Below are 16513 nucleotides of genomic sequence, written 5' to 3' on the forward strand. Positions count from 1 at the left end.
CCTCCCAGTCTGAGTCTCTCCAACTTTCCATGGTCTATTCATTGAACAGATAAGTATCACTCAATGAAAACCCCTAAAAACCCCACTATCCCATTTCCATATTTCTATTTTTATTAGCTCTTTATTTGTTTGAATTGCTTTCTTGTGTGTGTGACTGAGCTTTGCATTATTCTAAATAAAACCTTCTTAATTCACTTGGAGTCCTCATGAGTTAGTACTGGTATAAACTGGTGCACACTATCAAAAGCTTACCCAAGCTCTTACAAAAGCTAATTTCCCCAACATTTGAAGTAACGTTGAACATTGGTGGGAACCCCACATGACCCCCACCTGTTCTTTGGGTAATACTCACAGAATATCTACAGTTAAAATAAAATAAAAGTAGTCACTTCATGATGATTCTTGTTTCTCTACACACACACACACACACACACACACACACACACACACACCCCACTTTGGAAATCATGGAACCATCACTGTTTTGATCTTTCCCTTTAACAATATCAAGTGTTATTGATTGCATAGACTGAGATCCCTTATCTGGAAATCCAAAATATTCAAAATCATCCACATGGGTGTCTACAATAGTGACATCCTTGGTTTCTAATGGTTCCATGTAGAGAAATTTCATTTCATGTACAAAAGCATTATAATATTGTGCATAAAATTACCACCAGGCTGTGTGTGTGTGTACAAGGTATTTATGAAACATACATTAATTTCATGTTTCAACTTGGGTCACATCTCTTTATGTATATGCAAGTATTCGAAAGGCTGAAAAAAATCTAAAACCCAAAACATTTCTGGTCCCAAGCATTTCAGATAGGGGATACGCAATCTGTATTCGTACATCTCATTTCTGCCAATTTCCCCATTCAAAAATGAAAGCTAAAATGGGTTACTTTGGTCAAACTAAATAATTTCTCAAAAATGGCATATAAGTGGCATAGTAAGAGATGCCTATTTCCTACATATACTTGTATGACTACTGAGATATCCCAGGAAAGATCTCCTCTGTGTTACAGCAGTCGCTGTGTGGAAACACAGAAGAGAGCCTTCTCGGGGGGGGGGGGGGGGGTGGCAGTAACAGAATGCTTCCTCACCAAGTCCTACCTGGTGCTGATGTTGGTCTCATTGTGGTGCCATATTAAAACTTAGCTCTTCTCTAAAGCTTTTCAACCCATGGATAAGCACATAATTTGTAGTGGATGTCTGTAGTATATACTGCCGAAATTGTCTTACATTGTTTAAAACTATATTAGATTGTTCTAAATTGCTATTTGATATTGTTTCCTTTAAATTTGTCCAATTTTTTTATTGTTTGTACTCCACCTTGATATCTTTGTATATAATATGGGATATAAATATAATATAAATCAATAACTATTTTAAATATAAATCTAAATAAGATCCCTGTGTGTATTATGTTGCTTTATCTCAAAATCCCCTTTCTTCTTAGAAAGGTCTCATCCTGATTGACTGTAACTTTAGATATTTATTTATGTATGTCCCATGTTGATAAGAGTCACATGTCAGGAAACAATTTCAATTATCAATTGTAGCATGATCTCACAGAACAACAGATCACCCTATAATTGATTAAAACTGGAAATCTCCTTTCCAAGAAATTTTAGGTTCTCTCCTCCAGCTCCCAAGCCACACACTTTATCCTAGTGATTCTATGAATAATTTTGCTTCTCTTTCTGTTTATTCCAAAACACAGGACACAAAATATGATGTACATTTCATTCAGTTATGAATGCATTTTTGCAGCCTCTGAGTTGGTTTCTAGCTTCTATGGCACACACAGAGAAGGCAGTGTTTTTACTAATTTCCAAGTTTATAACAGCTGACACGATCAATCTGAACTGCCGATAGCAATGCTGGAAAAAAAGAAAAGCAGCCAAAGCTTCTATTTACAGCTTAGGAAGCTGACATGTAATTGCTAGAGCCAGGTATAAAGGGATACCAAAAGCAGCAGCCCAGAAAATTCAGAGGGAGTATTTTTCCATAAATATTAGGAAGCATGAAATGATTCCCTAATTGTGCATATCTTCTCTTGACATCTCTTCTTGTATTAACTACCTGTGAGATTGGTCTGACCTTTGTAGCACACAAAGAAAAGTCTTTACTTATCACAGTTGCATAATTATTTTCCATCACTAGTTCCTTGTCACCTTTTGGAGCTAACAAAGTCCTTTATGGATCCAGCCTTCCATGATCAATATTTACACAGAGAGATCTTATATCTGCATCACCCAGCTTTACCTTCTGTCTTTTCACTTAAATTAATCTCATGTTGGCCTTCTTGGCATCCTTCTTCCATTTCTAACTGTGTACTAGTTTCTTGCTTCTCTCTGCTCCTGCAAGAATCCATATTTCTGCCAAGCCATTCTTTCTGTATTGCTTTAAATCCATCTCAAAACACAACTTTGCCTCTGCTATAATCTATGCTATAACCTGTGTCTATTAGCTCTGTATTGTTCTTCACCACCTCAAACTGTTTGGTTTAAATAAATTTAAGGAGCAAGGCATACTTATACACCAGCATAACTGAACTGTTCTAGAATATTCCTCCTGAGAGGAGGGTATGAGAAGTTAAACAAGCCATTATCTGGATCTTGCCAGTAGAAATGCAGTATTGCAGATAATGAAAACACTACTAAAGATAAGCCTGGATCATCAAAGTTATCAAAAGGAAGTAGAAAGAATTCTTAGGAGGATAGGAAAGGTAAGCCATAAATCCAGTTGTAACAAAATATAAGAGCAAGAAACATCACAGACAACTGAACATTATACCAATGACTTTGTCAGACATTGTTTGCAGTAGTATGTTTTTCACAACTTTATTGAATAAATATTTTTCTTGTTTGTCACAGTTGTTTCATATTGTGCACAGACACTAAATTTTTAGAAGGTGACCTGAAAAGCTGACAGTAAAAATAATTAGAATCTGTATAGATGTAACCACAAAAGTAACGATAAGCTTTCCTCTCATAATTCCTTTAACCTTTGCCGAAAGACGTTGCTAAACAGGGTAGTTTATCACATTTGTATGCATAGAATTTCCTCATCATTAATACAACATAAAAGATTAATAATGAAATTCACACTCCAAATCAGTAGAAATTTTTTATGTTCTGCAACACTGAAACAAATAAATGAAAATAGCTAGGTAGGAGTTCTATGTAATACTAACATTATTTCTTGTCAAATTTGGTTAATCCATTAACTTGGAAACAGCCTTATGATGATTGCAGCTTACAACAGACAGGACTAGATCTCAAAGGGAGTTTGCTTTGCTGTTGCCAAAAGAGACAGTAATTTTATTCCTTAGCTTTTACATGGCCAAGAAAGAGTCAACCCTTCCTCAAGACCATCTTAAACACCATCTTAAGCAAACGTCTTCAAAAGTTGCAGGCTCATGAATCCGACATCTGTACTCATCTTCTGTATGATTTTTAACATCTTTGCTGATGAAGAAGCCAGTGACCTTTGAAGTTCAATGTGCTTTGCACTTTTTGCTTGGCCCAATGAATGTACTACTGGAATGTTTCTTTTGGCCTTTTTTTTTCCTTTGGGGGGGGAGGGCATTCTGCTGCATGGCCAGAAAAATGTAACGTGGAGTAGAGATATCCAAAACAGGTACCCCTGAATATCCATTTTCCCCCATTATTATTCTATTCTACAGTGCATATGCTGGAAGCCTGCGCCGGAAGAAGCTTCAGCGCACAAGGAAAAAATAATGGGGTGCGCGCCCAAATCGCACCACATGGGGCTTGAGCATATGCGTTTTTTCCTTTATGCAAGGGGAGGGTCTGGAATGGATCCCCGTGTAAGGGAAGAGCGCACTGTACTATTCTATTCTATTTACCTCTTCGAAATCCCTGAATACTTACTTTTACTTAAAACAAGCTAGTCCCACACACATAATGTGCTGTGGACTGCTGGCTCAGTAGAAAGATACTGTATTAACATTTAATCCTTTTACTGGTGTAGCAACACAAAAACTAGAGAAAGGCCTCCAAGTAATTATTTGCAATTAAAAATAGGCATGCTCACTGTAGATTGGGATATTTGACCTTAAGAATAGTATGCAAATACTATTAGATCTACAACCTATAACAATACTAAACAGGTTAATTATGATTAGATTATGGGTTTCAGCTAATGTGACTAGTTTATGTCCTTCAGCTTTCCAGATGTTTCTTACAGGGCCATTACTGTTCAACTATATCTTGCTTTAATCAAATATGGGAGAAATTTCCAAATCATATTTAAAAGCCCTTGAACTGTGCAGTTTATTATGAAACTGCAGCCTTAAATGACTCATATGAATTTCTTTATCATTCTCACCAAGAGAATACTAAAATAATCTTACATGCCATGATTTTTTTAGAGATAAATTCTATAAAACTCCACAAATTTTTTGTTCCCTGTCAACAAATGGTTTCTATGATAGTTTGGGACAAATCAGACATTGAGGATAAGACATATACCTCACAATTATCCTGTTTTTATTTGCACAACAGACTTTCCTCAGATATTTCCATTAGCTATCAGATTTTCAAATTAAGCAAGGGTTTACTTTCCAATGTGAATTACAACATTTACTTCCTAAAGTACTTGCTAAAACAAAAGCACACTAAATGTAAGATGCATAAGAGAGGAAAATCAAGTGTTATGACAAGCAAATTTTTGCACCACTTTAGGGATCATTTCTTCTAAAATACTGATAAATTTATTGTTTACTTTGACCTATTTTTTTTGCACAAGATTCTCCTTTTGTATCTGTAGTTGGTGATTTAATTCACTGCATCTTCCTTATATATGTCTTAAACATGTATTCTATTGGGGGTTCCATTAAAACTGATTATGCTTCATTTGCCTTTTCAGTATGACAGTACCATACAACTGATATAAGATGGCCAGGAATAGTTAAATTACCTTACTGAAAGGCATTTGATTCTTCACCCAAAGTAATTTTCTTTTCTCAGGAAATGGTTGAACAAGCTGACAATTCAAAGTTAATATAATATATGCAATAGAGATATCCATATACCACACCTATATTTAGAAACCAGCATCAGACTGCCTGCCTAACTCTTGTGATGTTTTCAGTGAAACAAACAAATGGAGAAAAACTATCACCAACAAGTACATTTGTGCTGATGATTAAGGAAGTTTTGAGAGCATTGGTACAGGTCTGGGTTGACACAGCATATTCACAATGACTGGTCCCACATTAGATATGCATTTCTTATAAATAATGGAGTGATCATGTCAGTTCTGTGTAAAATATCATGTGACCCTCATTCTATCCTGCAGTTAATCATACGTTTTTGTGCAAAGAGCAGATGCTCATGACCTCACAAATATCTGGCCAGCAGCCTGCATTTTTCAAAGATGTGCAAAGCATACTGTATCTAGTGACTATGCCACAGATGAAAATGACACTAATGATAACTGATGACTGGTGTTTTCAGTCTCGTGAGTCAAACCCAACTTTACAAATTATGTAAAAGGTCCATGTTCTTTGATGAATGAAACACATCCACGTGTTATAATCCCTCCACGCCATGCTGTAGAGAGTGATTAAAAAATCTAATTCTCTCAGGTTTTGTAAATAAAATGATATCTCTTGTTTTTTCATCAGTGTAGACCACAAGTTCCCAGAATTAAAAACAAAACAAAACACAAAACACAAACTATGCAAATATTTCTCCATGGTACTTTAAGATTAGACGTTTACAGCAGTGTTGAAGATCTTTTGTTTTCCCAAATGTTGGTGAATTCCTATCATATTTTATCTACAGCTCATGGGAATTGAAATCCAATACACGGAAGGTAACGTATTCACCACCCTTACTGTATAGGGTGAAGACAACATTAAGTGAATGTGAAATTTAAGTATAATTTTAACTGAGAATAGATGGACATATATATCAAAACAAAGCAATAAATTAGTTTCTACGATTTAAGAAATGACATAGGAAGCTTATAAAATATACTTAACATTGCCTTTGGTACAGAACACTGCCTTTGGTACTAACCCTTTCTAGGTGGTGATCTGGATTTTTTCTGTTTGATCTTTTCCTTTTCTTCCAATCTGAGTATGGTTGAGAGAACTGGATATTTCAAACTCTTCAAATATAAATGGAGCTCCTTACGATTTTTCAGATCTACAGTCTGTTAAAATCAACACTTCATTTATCAGACATATTGTGATAGCAATATACCAAAATACTTCCAAGAGTAGCACTTACTTCAATATAGATTTTACTAACTTTCATTTAACTGCAGTAAAAAAATTATGTTAATTCTTTTCTTCATTTATACCCTTTCATGAAGAATTATTTGTCTCTCTAGGCAGCATCAGTGTTTATATGGATGAATGAATACTTGTTTCAACTTCACATCTCTATGCTCCTTGAATAAATTCTAGCTTTCAGACTAAACAACCCTTTCACTCATCATCTGTTACACCAAGATGCATTTCTCTGAAGCTTGTAGATGACAAGGGCACCTTAGCTTTATTTGTGCAAACAAAAGAAGCATTCAGTTTAAGAAGAAGCATATGCTATTTGTGAGGCATTTGAAAATCACTAAGTAGTGACTAAAGTGAAGACTCCTGCTTACATACATACATAAAAGAACTGTAGTCTGTTAAACCTCATCTTTAACTTAAATGTCTGGATACAACACTGATTAACATGAATCTAAAAATCCCAGGCAGTGCTCCAAGATTCACTCAGCCTTCCATCCTTTTGTAGGTCAGTAAAATGAGTGCCCAGCTTGTTGAGAGCAATTGGCTTACACACTGTAAACCACTTAGGGAGTGCTAGTTCACTGATAAGCAGTATAGAAATGTACTTGCTATTGCTATAAAAATGATAGAAAACAAATAGAAATTATCATTACATTAGTATTTTATTTAGATCAAGTTAGATAGTTACTAAGGAAAACCAGTTATTGGATACCGTTAGGATATTTGCTAAACTCCAACTTGCTTCCACTTTCTACCCAGGCTACCACAATAATGTCAATTGTCAATATGCTTGTGTTACTTGCAAGGCTCAGTAAAAATTCATGGCCATAGATAGTAGACACCTGGCTGCTAGCCCCAAGGACGCTGAGCCTGCCCTTCCCTCCACACTGAGCCTTTCCTCCACCTCGGCCAGAGACAGTGGTGGCAGAGGAGTCGGGAGGCTGCTTTCTCCCTTATTTCATGTGCAACTCAGAGGGGAGATACGGCATCTGGGCGGTGACTGGGTGAGAGGAGGATGATAAAGAAGGACAGCCCTGTGCCCTGAGCTGTCTTACTTCATTTTGCTTGTTTCAATTGTTTTCATGGTGTAACTATTTTAACTGTTATTGTGTTTTATTATTACGTAATGGTGGGGGGTTGTAAAGGGACAGTATAATATGACTATTGTTTGTATTTTGCATTTTTATTCTATGTTGTAATATTGTCAATTGTTTTATAATAATTTCTGTTGTAATCCACCTTGATTCCTCCAGGAAAAGGCAGAATATAAATAAATTATATTATTATTACTATTATTAAAGGATTTGATTATTTGAAGACCGACATCCAAACAGGTGTAATTTTGAGGAAGTTGTGTTTGTAGCATGTAGACTTACTAGACAAAGAAAACAGAATTTCCCTTCCTTTTCTCACTGTGTCTAGACTTGAATTTTAAGATTAAAGCTTTTGGAGACTGTTTTGATGTGCAATGTTTATATACTGCCTAATTATTTTAGGTGCCTTATGAACAATATTGGTAAAGATACATCCTAAATTGTAAATGCAAGCTTGATGGTTTATATCAGGCAGTAGCATCACTAGGGGTGTGTGGACCGTACCAGGGGACACTCCTGAAAGGCAGTGACACCCCAGAAGAGGGGAGTGAAACCCGGTTGGTCCCTGGACCTTCCTGGATCCTGGGGGCTCTTCCCTGGCCTTTCCTGGGGGTGTGTGGGGCATTTCCCGCCCTCCCTGGGTCCAAGGGGCAATTCTCAGGTCCTTCCCAGGGGTATGCAGCTGCTCCCTTGGGGTGCAAGGGGGAATTCTGGCTGTGCATGTGTGCTCCCAGGTGTGTCAGAAGTCCCACGCCAGAAGTCCTGCCCAATAAGTACCCCCTAATGACTGACTGCACTGGGTGACACCAACCCTACAAATGCCACTGATATTAGGCTTTCTTTATTTATTTGGAGAAGGTATTATTTCTAGAAGAATGATGGCTTGGTGCTTAATAGGGATAGTTAAAGTATTTTTTAAACTAGTTGTAAACATACTTATTGAGTGTTGAGAAATCCTGATGAAAAGAATCCTGGGCTGACAACAATCTTTGAAGTTTGGGACTTATACTCTGGAAAATTTCTGACTAGCTGTTTTATACAGAAAACAGCATTTTCTATGCAGAAAATTATCTTCTACACTGGAAATAGTATTTCTGCATTATTTTCTGTGTAGAAAATGCTGTTTTACGTGCAGAACTTTGGAACTTTAATGTAATGTTGTTTTATAATTCTGTGTGTTTGACTACATGTATTTGTTATTTTGTTTTATATTATATTGTATTATTTATATTTTACTTGGATAATTTGGTTTATAACTGTATTGTATAGTACTGTATATACTCATGTATAAGACTAGAAATTTTAGTCAAAAAATTGACCCCCAAAACCTGTGTCGACTTATCCACAGGTCAATGTAAGTTCTGTACTTTAACACTTATTTTAAAAAGGAGCCATCCCCTCGTGAAAGGCAAGAACATAATCTGTCCTGGAAGCACTGACTCCCCACTATTTTTCCATTATATCAGCCTTTAGTATGAGCATCTGCTGGAAATTTATAATGTTCCTTGACATTGTTTCCACTGCTTCATCCTTTACATCCTTTGTTACATGCCTCTAAGTTTTACTCTTGACTTATCCATGGGTTATATCAAAATCCCTAATTTTGGCCCCAAAACCTGCCCTCGACTTATACATGAAGTCGACTTATAGTCGAGTATATATGGTATTATTTTATTATTCCTTCCTTCCCTCTGTGCGTATGTACATGCACACAGTTTAGATTGTACACCTTTGGCAGGACCCACTGTTTATGGTTGTTGTACCTGTAAAAAGCCATGTAAATAGATGGCATTATGTAGAAGATGATGATGATGATGATGATGATGATGATGATGATGATGATGATGATGATGATGATAGTGATAGTCAACAACAATAGAACTGCATGCACATTTTGCACAAAATAAATCCTGAATTGCAAATAGCTTTTGAAGATTTTTTGAACATTTTCTAACAGTGGGAAGAAAAATGCTTAAATTATTTGCTGCTACCTTAGACAAGAAACTTAGTGAAGAATTACATATCTAGTGCTTAAAGAAAGATATTGCAGGCAAATGGGAAGCAAAACATCTAAGGGAGTTTTTTAGAGGCATATTTTGAATTATATGGTCGAGCTATGATTTCTATATATGTTGGAGCCAGAGGCCACCATTACAGAAACTGATAGCAGATGTTGACCACCCTAGGTGAAGACATTTTGTGTCAATTTAAAACATAATACTACAATTCCTAGTGATGAACAAGCTTTTTTTATTTTGTAACATTCAGTCTGAAGCAGATTGCAGCAAAATTGCTTTAATAATATTTGCTCTTATTTTTAAATGTGATTTAGATACATCAGTGCTGAAATTCATTCAGCTGCTATCCCAACTGCCAGTATTATTTTGTATCAACATAATAATAATGTAATAATAAAAAGTACCAATTAAGAGTAAGAAAATGATGCAAAATGTCTGAATATGCCTTTTTGTTTTTGTTTTTTAAAATCTATACGATAACATCTCTTAATTCAAACATGTATTTTCTCTGGTTATTTTATAAATCATATTGATTTTTTGGGGAATGTTAACTACCAAACAAAATGTGATCTTGAAACTAGCAGACTGCAGAAATGAATAAACTTTAAAGTACAGTCGGCCCTTCTTATACACAGATTTTTTATACACAGATTCAAGGATACACGGTTTGAAAATGTTCCAAAAAAGTATAAATTTCAATTATCAAACCTTGATTTTCCATTTTTTATAAGGGACACCATTTTGCTATGTCATTATTTTCAATGGGACTTGAGCATACACGGATTTTGTTATACACGGGGGATCTTGGAACCAAACCCCAGCGTATAACAAGGCTCCACTGTAGGTTGGAAAGACAAAGATTTTTAAGGAATAACAGATCCAACCTTTTGCTTAGATTCTATCAACCAATAGTCACAGGGTGGCCTATTATTGCCAAAAGGGTGTGTGTTAGTACAGTATTTGCATTGCCAAAAAGTGACTAAATTATATGTGTTTACACATACAAACACACATATTAAGACATGACTACTTTATTCCCATAATTTACATAGCAAAGGAAGGCCAAAGAGAGGGTCCTCCATCTCTTTGAAGTGGACCAGATATACATTTTGGCAGCTTTCCGTACGTGCATTGGATTTGTGAATATTACTCCCATTCACTGATCCTACAGAAAATATTAAATAAATCCCTTCTTTCTTTACTTTACGTTTTACCCTCTTTACTGTTCTTATTTCACATCCTTTCTTGTCTGGGTTTCCATCTTACACACACACTATTCATCCATCATTTACACATACAAATACACATGCCTCCTTTCTTCCTCATTGCTTGCCTAAGGTTCCAGCCATCTGGCAAGGCAGGCAAATATGGCTAGACTGTGGAGGACAGGATTTCCATCTCTCCTACAAGCAACCAATAGCCACACTGCCGTCTCCAATGTCTCCACTGCTTCCTTTCCTCAAAAGATCAATTGGAGGCTGGGAGGTTTTTGCACATCCCACTTTCTTCCAGCATGGGATGCAAGGCAGCATGCAACCACTTAAATACTATGACCAAAAAACAACTATTAATATAAACATTAAAACACAGTGAGAGCAGACTTCCGTTTTTAAAAAATACTAGTTAAAAACACAGGACAAAAGCAGTTTTTAAAACACATTCAAAACACAGTAAAATGGAAACACAACACCTATATTAATAAAAGCTCCATCTGCAGAAACATATTAAAAACTAAATGCCTCCCTACATAAAAAAGGTCTTGACCTGCTGGTGAAATGACAACAGGAAAGGAGGCAGCAGGAACTCCCAAGGAAGAGAGTTTCATGACTTGGGAGCAGCCACCAAGAAGGTTCTTTGCTATATGCCTGTGGCAATGGTGGGAATGAGAAAGCCCTCCCTCATTAATCTTAAAAGTTCGGGCATGCTCACATAGGGGAGATATGGTCATTCCGATATGGTCTTGCTGTGACATGCAGTTCTGTAAGGAGAGTGAAGAAAACTCTAGGTCTACGAATGTAGTGCAATCCACTGAACTTTATCCTAAATCCAGAAAGAGACCAGCAAAAACTGCATAAGGATAGGACAGATTTAGACAGATTTTAGAAACTTGTTCAAAACAGTAAATGGAGAGAAACGTGGACTCTTGCTCCTCTGACACAGTCAAAAGGAATGGATAAAGAAGGTGAGGCAATGCTTCCACCAAGCATGAATCCTAAGAGTTTTGGGTGGGCCTACTACAAAATCACACTCCCCAAATTCTTTCACATATTGACTTAAAAAACTCAGTACTACCAAAACCAAATATTTTCCTGTTTAATTCATTAAAGATTTCAAAGATTTTCTTTAGCTCCATAGAATGATTCTACCTGCCATATACAAAGTACCAATGTCTTAATGATTGTTTCTAAACTAAAGTATAAATAGCACACTTACTTGGATCTCAGATGTAGGTTTTTTAATTGCAGCAAGCCGTTGTAGCTCAATGGTGTGAAACAGAGTGCTTTTACTGCTATGTACTGCAGGTGTTTGTCGAATACGCATTCCCTTTGTTCCTTCTCTGATGTAACGTTTATATTTCAGAACTTCCTTTAAAGGCATCAAGCTATTTTTAAAGAGAAATGGCATAGCAATTTTATTTTGAGGAGATAAAAAAAAGATCAATATTTGGTAAACTCAAAGCAATGAAGTACTATGAACATTCATTTTTATATAGCTCTCTTTTAACCCTAGTTACACATATTTCCCAAATCAACAACTAGGAAATTATGTGCCAACACATACTTCATACATTACTGAGAAATGCATATCAAGAATTCATATTCAAAAGGTTAATAACAAACATTGAGAACCATTTATTTTATATTGATTTACAAAATGCACTGTAGCCTGGATCTCATTCATTCTCACAGGATTATTAAAGTCCAGTATGCCCAGAAATTGTATGAACAAGCCATACAATGTTCAATAAAGCATACTCCCAGGCACGTATGCACAGGAGTGCAACCTCTACCACATATTTTATGGTCAGCAGTCCCTTGTCACTGATATATATGAACATGATCATATTCTTGCAAAACCCTGAGAGTTATTGGTAATTCTAGCTAATGAGTAACAGGCAAACGTGCCTGTGTTTATTTTTTGGAAGGGTAAAGGAGACATTAAGTCCTGACACACTGATAAACTTATAGACTGGGCTCTTCTTTTTTTTTTAAAAAAAAAAATGAAATTAGAAATAACTTTTTAAACCAAATATGAAAATTTTATGCCTTTTTCAACTGTCAGATAAAATTTTAAAATATTAAAACTGCTTTTAAAGTGGTAAATAATAGTAATTATTGGACAAATAAAAATAATAACCACATTTAAAAATCAGTGCATTAAAAAGGGGCTGTTGGAACATTATATGGAGAGGGTTTCATATTAACATACTCATGAAACACTTTGAAAACATATGAGAAACAATGAAAATTTTGCCATAATATATTATGTGCTATTAATAACCTGTGTGCCAGGACTCCATGGTCGTGAGAAGCACCAGATTGGGGTCTCTGGGCTGCCGGTGAGGCTGCCCTGCTCCCAACCTGGCAAGAAAAGGGGCAGGAGCAGGCCGTCCCTGAAGTTGGTACCACATCTTAGATGTGTAGCCCATTAGAGCATTATCTTCTTATACTTAGAATGTGTCCGGGAAAGCTGCCAGCAACAGTGACCGTAGCTGATAACAGAGCCTTTAGTTTAGTGGAAGTAAAGCAGACCCTGCAAAGAAGCAGTCCGAGGGCAGGTCAAGAATACGAGCCGAAGTCAGGATTCCAGAGATTCCAACGTTCCGAAAGTCAAGCCGAAGTCAGGATACCGGGAAACAGCGTAGTCAAACAGTCCAGGGTCAAAACAGCCAAGAGATAACGAAGTCCGGTCCGAGGTCAAGGTAACAAAGAATCTAGGAGCTAGTGCTAGCAGCAATCACACCGAGGGATCATGCAATAAACTCTAGCAACCAGCATTAGTCTCTCTCCCACTTAAGTAAGGGAAACTCTCCCTCGTGCCACCTGAGGCTGGTTGGCTAATTGCCTCTCGGCAATTCTCTGTGATCTGCGCCTGCAAGCACTCTCGGCTCTTCTCTCTTTGAAAGAAGGCACCTGCATGCAAGCTTCGTCCCCAGAGTCCCCACTAGGCAGTGGTACCATAGAAGGCCTCTCTTCGGCACTAGGACCTGGTTGAATCTCCTCCTCTGGGGCTGGAGGATCACAGCTGGGACCTGGCAGGGCAGGAACAGCACCTGGCGTTGCCTCAATCAGCCCTTGCTCTGGAGGAGGCTCATCCTCCTCCTCATCCTCCGAGAGCTGATCTTGGCTGGCCATGACAGAATGTACTACAGAGCTAAAATTATGCTATAGGTTATTATTTTATGCAAGATACAACTTGGCACAGGTTTTCTTCTAAACTGAGAGCCTGAAAACCATTTTTATCACATCAATGTTCTAATAGAAACAGACAATCTTGCACAGGGGTCGGCAACCTCCGGCCCGCGGGCCGGATCCGGCCCGCGGGCGCCTTTCCTCCGGCCCCCGCTCCCTCCCGCCGCCGAAATCGCCGCTGATTTCGGCGGCTTCAGCCGCCATTTTGCCCTTCAAAATGGCGGCGAAGTCTCGCGCGACCATAAAGGTCGCACGAGATTTCGCCGCCATTTTGAAGGGCAAAATGGCGGCGCCCATTCCGAGGCCTGCTGCGGCCTCCGGAGCCCCGAAACGGGGCTCCAGGAGCCGCAACGGGCCTCTGGGAGGCCCGCTGCGTCCTCCGGAGCCCCGAAACGGGACTCCAGGAGCTGCAACGGGCCTCTGGGAGGCCCGCTGCGTCCTCCGGAGCCTCGAAACGGGGCTCCAGCAGCCGCAACGGGCCTCTGGGAGGCCCGCTGCGACCTCCGGAGCCCCGAAACGGGGCTCCAGCAACCGCAACAGGCCCCTGGGCGGCCAGTTGCCGCCGCTGGGGCCCTCCAGGAGGGCTCCTGCGACGGCAGCGGGCCCCTGGGAGGTGACCCGGCCCCCGGCTCAAAAAGGTTGCCTACCCCTGATCTTGCATGTTAACACCACACACCAGGGTCTAATGGTATGCTGTAATTTCCAGTGTGTTATTTTCTTTGCCCTCCATTCCAGTTTCTTTGTTCGCTATGCCAATCAACCACATGGCTGAATAGCAAAAGTTCTTCCTCTGCAGCTGAGACTATGAAGTAAAGGAACCTCATTTCTTTCCCTTCTTTATGACCAAGCCCTTACAAGTGTGCACATTAAAAGATTAAGAATAAATAACCTATTCTCCACTATATTTATTTATTTCCCAGTTTGTGCGAATAAAGAGATATACAATACCAATGTCTTTCAAATTCCAGTATGCTTCCACCCCATTTTGCACAATGTGATAATCTGAAGCAGAACACCAGAGTCATTCTCGCTGCCAAAGAAGTGCACAGTTATCCCTTCACTTATGCGGGGAATGCATTCCGGAACACCACCACGCCCCGCGTAAGGGAAATTCCACATATGCTTGAGCCCCATTTAAACTAATGGGGCTCATGCCCGTGGCGCGGTGGCATGCACAACTCAAGTGTGCATGCCATTACTCTTTCCGGCACACGGTGCTGCACCTTCTGGCACAGCTTTCAGCACATATTGCGCCCTTGTTTAACCAAGCTTAAACAACTCTTGAACATTTAGTCGCCTTTTCTAGCTGTGAACTAGCTATGAATTTTATTCATTTGATTTTGGAAAGCAATCACAAGATTTAAACATGATTTTTAAAAATTACAATCTACTTGAGAATAAATCATATTGATCTTAGTGAAATGTCAAAACAATTACAAAGCAGTCATAGTGATGCTTAAAGGAGGCAGGTTCCTCTTTTTCTAGTTTCACAATACTTGGACATAGCTGCGTTCTAAACTGATTTCCCACATAAAATAGTAATCCATAAGAAATTTTCCAAATTTCTCAAGCAGTGTCACACCTGCTGAAGGTCATGGTCACTAACTTTATAGACAAAATGCAAGATGTGATTTTAACTACACTACAAAGCTGGCAACCTGGGATATTCATTATGGCAGAAGGTTAGCAACTGCTTGGCATGAAAAAGATGGGAAAACATTAACTTGCCATATTTCTGTATCAGTTCATATTTCTCTGCATCTTTCAAATACTACTGGATACATTTATCAATTCTTAATCTTAGTAATGTATTGATTAACTGCACCATACTATTCATGTTTACTCAGGATTTCCATTTATTTCAATGGGGCACATCTCAATGTACGTTCAAGGCTAAAACTTAAATAATGGCTAACTTGATTCAAGTTGGGATCAGCACCACTTGCAGCTCTAGAGTCACATATGGTTCTCAGTTTGATTCTCTTACTGGTAAATAAAATAATGTTTTGGATTGGTCTTACATCTCTGATCACTATTAAAGATTAATGTGTCATTTGTAAATATATTAGTTAAGGGATTCTTGTGGATAAGGAGACTAAGCTCGCATAGAGGCTAAACAATAAATTCAAGAAGTTTCCAATTCAAATATCTCTGCTTTGAGCATACTAACAGACTGATCTTAAAGTTGGAGGTGAGATTTCTGTGGTGGACAAAGGTGTCACATTGTTAAATCTGGCTGGCTTACTCTAAATGTGTCATTTAGAATCACATTTTTTAGCATGACTATTTTTCTTTAAAATTTCCCATTTAGTTGACACCAAAATGGACAAAACTGGAATGATTAGGTAAGAAAAATTGGTAGCCCAATCTATGGATACATTCTGGCTATGAAGGAGCTTTTTGTGGAATGGCCTGTTTCAGGCTTTGATGCTCATAAGAACTTTGGTAATTATTTCTACACCTTCAAATCTTTCTGCAAAGGTAGATGGGTACACCTTTTGCCAAAGTGCTGTTTCCCCTTCCTCTCTGGTCAATGGAAAAGTGCTTCCCTCTCACTGATGATTCCAGCCAATCTTCAGCAGAAGTGTGGAGTGTTCTACAAAGGTACTGAGATATGTTTATTCAAACAGGAGGTACTGGTACTCACCATAAATATTTATTCTTGTGCATCCAGAGAAGCAATCCTTCCTCAGAAGCTGGTGTGTTAGGATACAACCC

General features: G+C 38.2%; 1 protein-coding gene across 3 annotated transcripts in view; it reads right to left on the reverse strand.

Annotated features, from left to right (window-relative positions):
- The window catches only part of LOC149316418 (leucine-rich repeat and IQ domain-containing protein 3-like), a 49027-nt gene that overhangs the window by 10856 nt on the left and 21658 nt on the right, over positions 1-16513 (reverse strand). For all 3 annotated transcript variants that reach the window (XM_089515444.1, XM_089515445.1, XM_089515443.1), the window contains exons 5-6: positions 11817-11985; positions 6057-6192 (exon numbers count right to left, since the gene is read on the reverse strand). In XM_089515444.1, the coding sequence (XP_089371570.1) occupies positions 6057-6192; positions 11817-11985 (305 nt within the window). The remainder of the gene's footprint in view (positions 1-6056; positions 6193-11816; positions 11986-16513) is intronic.

Source organism: Sceloporus occidentalis, unplaced genomic scaffold, assembly GCF_023333645.1.
Source record: "Sceloporus occidentalis isolate IW3139 unplaced genomic scaffold, rSceOcc1.0.p SCAF_3, whole genome shotgun sequence".
NCBI lineage: Eukaryota > Metazoa > Chordata > Lepidosauria > Squamata > Phrynosomatidae > Sceloporus > Sceloporus occidentalis.